This window comes from Elephantulus edwardii, unplaced genomic scaffold, assembly GCF_000299155.1.
Source record: "Elephantulus edwardii isolate Elephantulus edwardi_28Jun2011 unplaced genomic scaffold, EleEdw1.0 scaffold00148, whole genome shotgun sequence".
NCBI classification, from domain to species: Eukaryota; Metazoa; Chordata; class Mammalia; order Macroscelidea; family Macroscelididae; genus Elephantulus; species Elephantulus edwardii.
Genome location: NW_006399898.1, coordinates 7,735,449 through 7,743,802, shown reverse-complemented (window position 1 = coordinate 7,743,802; position 8,354 = coordinate 7,735,449). Strand labels below are relative to the sequence as shown.

Genomic DNA, 8,354 nt, shown 5'->3' with positions numbered 1-8,354 from the left:
ATTTCCATTCATTCATTGTTGCACTTTACTCCCCTCCCAACCCTCCCCGCTAGTACACCACCCTCTTGGAAAAGTAAATAAAAATTCTTTCATTGTTTTACAAACCCTCCCCTAGGTCCACTCCACCATGTTGCCTTCGCTCTAGACTCCTGTCATGACTAAAATACCTAGTCAGATATCCCTTTTAAACAGTCTTCTCCCTCATCTGTTTCAATGCAGTATACATTGTTGAACCCATTATCTGTGCACTCTTAACCTATCCTCCTCCCAATCCCCCGTTTTAGTCCTGCTTTATAACAGTGGTTCTATGTAGTATTTGTCCTTTTCTGACTGAGATATTTCACTCAGCATAATGTCCTCCAGTGTCACCCATGTTGTGTAATGTTTACAAGTTTGTTTTTCAGTGCCGCATAGTATTCCATGTATGAATATACTAGAGCTTTTTTATCCATTCATTTATTGATAAACTCTTGAGTTGTGTCCATTTCTTTGCTATTGTGAATAATGCAGCCATAAACATGAGTATGCATACATCTGTTTGGATGGTAGGTCTGGTTTCTTTATAGTATGGTCCTAGCTGTGGCATTGCTGGGTCAGATGGTATTTATAATTCCATCTTTTTGAGAAATTGCTAAACCGCCTTCCATAGTGGTTGCCAGAGTTAATTTTTGCATATAGTACAAGATATTCCTCAGATGCTTTGCACTTAACTAATCATAGACCCAATCTTGATGCCACATTCTTCTTCCTAGAGTCCAGTTTCTGGAATAATTTGCTCAGCTTACAGATTGAACATGTGTAGATAGAGAGGATACAATTCTAATGCATTGAACATGTGTAGATAGAGAGGATACAATTCTAATGCACACCTCAATTAATTTTAAACCATGTAATGGCCCTCTGGTGGCCTAATGGCAAAGAAGCTGCACTGCAATCCCGAAGGCATGCCGTTCAAGGCCACCAGCCGCTCCATGGGAGAGGGATGGGCAGTCTCCTCCCATGTGATTGACTGCCTCTGAAAACCCACCAGAGGGTCAGCTATGGGCTGGCTCCGACTTGACAGTACACAGCAACAACAACAACAACAATGTTCTCATACTCTGTTCCCGCAACAGCCTGTTGGTCAAGATCCAGGTGTCATTTGGGCACTGTTATGTGTTCTGAGATTCCCTGTCTTCTCAGTGTTAGCTATAACTTGTTATGCTCCACACAGTCAAATACCTTTGCATTGTCAATAAAGCATAAAAATAGACATTCTTCTGGTATTCTTTACTTTCAGCCAGTGATATGCCTGGTGCTATGACCTCTTCTAAATCCCACTTGAACTTCTAGCAGTTCCCTATCTGTGTACTGTCCAAGCTTGTTTTGAATGATCTTCCACAGTATTTCTCCTGCATGTGACATTAATGATATTGTTTGATAGTTTACGTGTTGTGTTGGATCACCTTTCTTGGGAATAGAAAGAAATATGAATCTCTTCCTCTCTTCTGGTCAGTCAGCCAGACAACTGTTCTCTCAATGTCCTGGCATAGACTGGTGAGTGCATCCAGGGCTGCATCTTTCGGTTGAAACATATCAGTGAGTCTTTGCCTTCAGTGAAGCTTCAACTTCTCCTTTCAATACCATTGGCTCCTGTTCATATGGTACTTCCTGAAATTCTTTTTGGTACAGTGACTTTGTGTAGTCCCTACATCTTCTTTTGATGCTTCTTGTATCATTCAACGTATTGCCCACAGACTCTTTCAATATAGCACCTTGAGGCTTAAATTTGTTTTTCACTTCTCTCAAGCTTGAGAAATGCAGAGTGAGAGCTTCACGTTTTGTTCTTTAATTCGAGCTCAATAACCTGCGTTATGCAGGTGACACAGCCTTGCTTCCTGAGAGTGGGGAGGACTTGAAGCACTTGTTGCAGGTCAAAGCCTTCAGTATGGATTGTGTCTGTGGCATTGGAGAAGAGCGCTGAGCATCCCATGGACTGCCAAAAGAACAAATAGGTGTTAGAGAAAGAGCACCCAGAGTGCTTCTTGGAGGTGAAGATGATAAAGCTTCATCCCACATACTTCAGGCATGTTGCTAGGTGAGGCTATTCCAATTCCTAGGAGAAGGACATCATTCTTGGAAAAGTGGAGATGGATTCAACCAGGTAGATTGACCCAGTGACTGCAGCAATGAGCTCTACTGTGTCAGGAATTGTGAGGATAGCGCAGGACAGGACAGGGTTCAGGTCTGTTGTTTATGGGATCACTATGGGGGTCATACTCAACAGCAACTAACAATGACAACAATAATCATAGAGAATTCTGTTGCTGTCCACTTCCCAAAATCCTCTCTAGTATCTAGGATCTAACATAATTCTGTCTCCATGATGCTCGTGTGAATTCTGGAATGAAATTCTTGCTCCTCTGTCCTGTGCTTCTACTGTCTGTCTTCTGATCATACAGTACAACTTTCCATGCTGTTCTCTGGGGGAGACGGGGGGTGGGGGGTATCTCTCAATCTATGTCTTTTCCCTCTGTCCAGTGGGCCTTGCTCTTAGGAGGTATTCAGTAGGTATTAGATTTTTTTAAAAAATCAGTTTAGATGAGGAAAATAGCTTTTATTTATTAGATAAGAATAATAGCTTTCATTTTCTGACCATTTAACCTTTTCAGGACCTTGGCTGAGGGCTCTACTTTTGTCTATTCCTTTCATCATCACCATAGGTACTATTACTTACCCCATAGTGGAAGTGAGACTTAAATATGGAGAGATGGAGCCAGGTTCTAAATAACTGTCAGGCGGCCGGCTGCAGGTCTTCTGTCCTCAGCGCCGTCGCTCTGCAGCTAAGCTGTATACAGCAGTTTCACAGCCTTTGCTCGTATATAAAACTTTGATTTCATGTAGATCGCATGTCCGTGTAGGCCATTGCTCCCACGCTGCCACCGAGGAGGCATTGCCCACGTGGGCTGGCTGGAGCTGTTTTCAGTGATCTGCTGTGTGTTTCACCAGGAGAGCGGCTTGCGGTTGTGGAAGTACAGTGTGAGCGGCTGAGGATGCTCTACCGGGACTGTGCTCGGCCCCCACCTCCTCCACTGCAGGCTGACCGGAGACAGGTGAGCCCTCCTGTGCTGGTCGCAGCTCCCACCAGGCTGCCACATGTGTTCCTTAGGGAGCGGTCACTGAGACACGCACACCAGTATGACACATTCCTAACAGAGAGGATTTGCAAAGCCATTTTGCTTGCAGATCATGGTCTCTGGTAACATGTTATTGTTTCAGACTGTCAGAGCACGTTGATTGGGTATCCTTGGTATTGAAAAATTACTGCCAAAGAACAGAACTCACTATTATGAGACTCCTTTTGTTGTTCTTAATAATGAAGAAGAAAACTTTTTTTTTAATTTATTATTAATTTCAATGAAAATGTACAGAGACTTTGGGTTTCCGTTCATTCATTGTTGCACTTTTCTCCCCTCCCAACCCTCCCCCTAGTACGCTACCTTCTTGGAAAAGTAAAAGAAAAGTTCTTTCATTATTTTACAAACCCTCCCCCATGTCCACTCCACTATGCAGCCTTCGCTCTGGACTGCTGTCATGACAAAAATACCCAACCACATATCCCTTTTAAACAGTTTTCTCCCTCATCTATTTCAATGCAATATACATTATTGAACCCATCTTTCTCAGTCTCCCCCCAACCCCGATGTCAGTCCTGTTTCACAACAGTGGCACCATGTAGTATTTGTCCTTTTGTGACTGGGATACTTCACTCAGCACAATGTCCTCCAGGGTCACCCATTCTGAATAATATTGCATGAGTTCCTTGTTTTTCAATGCAGCATAGTATTCCATTGTGCAGCTATACCACAGCTTCTCTATCTATTTGTTTGTTGATGGGCACTTAGGTTGTTTCCAGCTCCTTGCTATTGTGAACAAAGCCAAAATAAACATGGGTGTGCTTGAAGACTTTTTTCCTAGCTTTAAGTTATAGCCTATTTCTCAAAGAGTATATGTAGAAACAAGAGAGACTAAAAAACAAATGAGGCAAAATGTGAAAAAACTACTACTTTGTTTAAAAAAACCTACAGTTTCCTATAGTTTTCATAGTGCATTTTTCATACTAGCAAAAAAGTGAATGAATGGATAAATAACATGTCACCTGTTAACACAATGGACTATGATTCGACTATGAATAGGAAGGAAGTTCTGATACATACCATGGCACTAGCGAGCATCAAAGACACGATACTTAAGAAAGAAGCTAGATATGAAGTCCATGTGTTATAGCCTCCCTTGATCTAGGATATCCAGGAGAGGTAAATCCATGGAGACTGAAAGTAGATTGATTGTAGTAGTTTCCCAGGATTAAGGAGAGGGGAAAATGGGAAATAACTACTAGTGTGTATGGGATTTCTTTCAAGGGGATGAAAATATTCTAAAATCACTTTCTTGCAATGAGTGTGCCTATCTGTGGATATGCCAAAAAGTGTTGAATTGTATACTTTAAAAGCATGAATTGTATGGTGTATAAATTATATTTCAATATAGCTAGAGAAAGCTTGGTGCCAGTGGAGAAGTATGTGCTGAAGTTACTTTCTTAAAACTTCTAAATCTGAAATTATTTCAGAATAACAAAAAATTAAAAAAGGGCCCCTTAAGAAATTTTGTCATCTCCAATTACCATTGTGGAACATTCTAAAGTTATATACTAGAAGATTCTGAAAACAAAATTAGATTTCTGTGATCTCTGCCATTTTGTGTCCAGCTTGTTTAGCTCAGTGAATAATGACTATTCGAGTCAACCAGTAGTGCCACCTGAGCCTCAGTCCACCTGCTCGGGCTTTATTGTTGGACTTCTAAATTGTGACGAGTTTTCATCATAGCAGTCAAGTGAATACAGTCCTTGAACTCCATTTTTGCACGGCTCTTTCAGTTGGTCAGATAACAAAGTGAAACTGAGAGATCAAAAAGATAGACTTTTTAGCAACAACAACATACCCACATATAATCCCATCAAATGAAAATGTGTTTTCTTCTTTGAGAGACTGAGAGTGTTCCTGTTTATACTTTGTGGACTGAGAGTTTTACTCTCTTTCCCTTATAGCCCAAAGAGATAACTTGGAGCCCCTCCCGAGTGTTCCCGCCAGTTCGAGCCTGCATGTTCTCCTCTCACCTTACTTCCGTTACCTTCCTGGCTGACCCCAGTGCTGGGGGAGGCCTGCCCCGGGGCACCTTCATCTATGCCACTTCACCACTGCCAGTTCAGGTGAGAACCATGAGACACCATCCTTTATCTCTTGCCTTGACATTTGTAAAGCAAAAGCAAGTACAGGGCCGAGGCTGAGCCCTCTTACTGCTGCTTATGATGTTTCTTCAGGCCCCATCTTTTTACTGGGAAATTGAAATTGTTTCCTACGGAGATACCGATGATGACACTGGACCAATTGTTTCCTTTGGCTTTGCTACAGAAGCAGAGAAACGAGATGGGGCTTGGACTAACCCAGTGGGCACTTGTCTTTTCCATAAGTAAGTGGCTACGGTGACTTTTATTAAAACAGTCAGAAAAGCAGCACTTCCAGATGCTATTCCAGTGGACAGTCACTACCCACAGGGTGTGCAGAGATGTTGGGAAGTCGAGACCTTGAAATTGGTTCTGACTCATAGTGACCCATGTAAAATAGAATAATTAACAGACTCTTCAGATAATAATGGGGAAATCACATAGGTTCTCTTCTGTTTTGGAGATGAATGGTGCACATGGTACCCCGGAAATTCCTAGTTAATCTATGAGAGGAACCCATTTATTTTCTTTTTCAAATGTATTGGAAACTAGATCCCTTCCTTCAATCTGTAAAATCACTTGTGGTTGTATTGATACTAAAGTAATGTAATCCCTGCCCTCCAAAACATGTGAAATACCAAGTGGCAATATATTTGTGCTTAGGGAAAGAGAACAGCTCTTATTATTTTTAGTTACTCTCATGTTCCTGGAACCTGGTCCCTTCCGATTCCCTCTTTTAACCATCTCTCGACTACTCTTGCCTTGACTGCCCTTCGTTTTCCCCCCAGCAATGGCCGAGCTGTGCACTACAACGGCTCCAGCTTGCTCCAGTGGAAAAGCGTACGTTTAGACGTGACTCTCTCTCCTGGTAAGTGTGAAGAAAGCTTGATTCAGCCAGTGTGGGTCTTGTCCCAGGCCAGGGTCTAAACAGGTTAAAATGAAATCAGGTCAGCAATGTGAAACAGAAAATTTATCTTCTAGTAAAAACCAAACACTTATCATTACTGCCCCTTTTTGATACCACACCCCTCCTTTGATGAGACCACTTCATTAGGTAGCTCGGATGTCACATCTGCTTCCATTTCTCCATCATCACAGACATCTTGGGACATTTGCTTCCCTCTGAATTTGAATCTTGTGTCCTCTGCTCCCTGATAAGCAGAGACGTGACTTCATTAAATCCATGGGCGTGTGAGAAATGCCTTCCTGATGCTCCCAAGAGCATAAACATCTGCCCAGCTGTTTTCACTCACACAATTATTCAATGTAGTTACAAAAATCTTTGTCTCCACAGAATAACTTATTTTATTTAAAACAAACAACAAACCTCAATGTCTTACCATCTTTATCTTCACTATTAGGATAAGTAAAGTTCAATTTAATGGTACTTATAGTAATTCATTCAGACACCCTGAGGATATTTCTTCTTCTAAGTAGTTTCTATTTTAAATTATTTCATTCTAATGCCTTACTCTGTATATTTAAATACGATATCCTTAACTTGGCCAAGGACAGAAAGAAATGAAAAGATGGTTGCTTAGTGAGAGAAGATCTTCACCCTGAAACCCACAGCGTCCCTTTTCAGCAGGAAGTAGCTAAGAGAATACGCCGTCCCCTTTTCCTTATGACTCAGGGTGAAGTCTCTCTCAGGGAGGAGTGATAGGGAATGGCAAAGGATACACTGACAAAGAAGATTAATCAGAACTGGCTTTGACAAGCACTGTGGCATTTGGACAAGAACAAACTGGGAGGAGGGTAGAGAGAATAGTGCAACAATGAATGAGTGGAAGCCCAAAATCTCTGTAAATGTTTATGAAAATTAATAGATGGTTGCTAATGCAGCATCAAATGCCAGTTCTAAATTGGATTTCTTTTTAAATTGGACTTGGTTTTATACAAGCAGTCATTGGAGATAATTTAGGTTTGGATCCAGACTACCATAATAAAACCAATTTCACAATACAAAAAGTCACACGAATTGGGTTTCCCAAGTTTCAAAGTTATGCTTGCATTACATTACAGTCTAAAATATGTGTGCTATGGAAAAGTGTGACCAAGTTGTGACACAGAGACACAAAATAAGTCCATGTTGTTGGGGAAAAATGACAACAGTGGACTTAGTACAGAGTCACCACAGATTTTCCTTTTGTAAAATCAAAGTGAGCGAGAAAACCCACAGTAGCTGCTAAGCAAGTACGTACGTGAGGGACGCCTGCAGTGAGCATGTGAAGGAAGCCACGCTGTTTACCGTCTTTCTCTCTGCACAGGTGATGTGGCGGGAATTGGCTGGGAGAGGACTGAGGGGACGCCACCTCCTCCTGGACAGCCAGCCAAGGGTCGAGTGTACTTCACGTACTGTGGACAGCGCCTATCTCCTTACCTTGAAGACGTCTCTGGGGGAATGTGGCCTGTGGTTCACATTCAAAAAAAGGTAGATTATCTTCATTGGAGAGGGAAACAGATTTTGCGTAGCTGTTGTTCCCATAAGGGATGGGAAAATTCAAGCCATCATACAGGCCCTCATTATGCATAGTAATGCATAATGCACAGTAAAAAACGGAAGTGGTCCCTTGGGACGGGAGAGAAGAAGGAAAAAACCAGAAAATTGGGAACAGGCACATAGAAAGATGGATAACGGGAAAGACAGTGCCCAGTTGGGGGAGGCATCAGCACAGTATTACTGAAGAAAGGGAAACTAGAGAGGCATTGCTGGAAATCAGAATTACAGGGAGGACATGGGGAAAGTGTGATTACTTTGCAGGTATTGAGATTCATATAATAAAACAAAATGTGTATCAATTTAGTAGTTGAATGAAAAACTAATTTGCTCTCTAAACTTTCACTCAAATCAACAATTAAAAAATAACAAAAGGAATCCCAAAGGCTCACAGTTTGAATCCACCAGATGCTCCACTGGAGAAAGAGGGGGCAATCTCCTCCTGAAACAGTCAGATCAGATTTGACAGTACACACACAACAAAAATAATAAATTATTTTAAAAAAAAACCTTTTTAATGAAAAGGAAAGGGAATACTAGCCTATTTAAGTGAGTTCAACTTTCTTAGTAACAAACTGAGACTGTGGCTGTTAGACA

General features: G+C 41.6%; 1 protein-coding gene across 1 annotated transcript in view; it reads left to right on the top strand.

Annotated features, from left to right (window-relative positions):
• Positions 1-8,354, top strand: part of HECTD4 (HECT domain containing E3 ubiquitin protein ligase 4) — a 133,077-nt gene that overhangs the window by 82,046 nt on the left and 42,677 nt on the right. Inside the window, exons 44-48 of the mRNA XM_006894679.1 lie at positions 2,989-3,092; positions 5,084-5,245; positions 5,357-5,505; positions 6,049-6,128; positions 7,528-7,691. Of these exons, the coding sequence (XP_006894741.1) occupies positions 2,989-3,092; positions 5,084-5,245; positions 5,357-5,505; positions 6,049-6,128; positions 7,528-7,691 (659 nt within the window). The remainder of the gene's footprint in view (positions 1-2,988; positions 3,093-5,083; positions 5,246-5,356; positions 5,506-6,048; positions 6,129-7,527; positions 7,692-8,354) is intronic.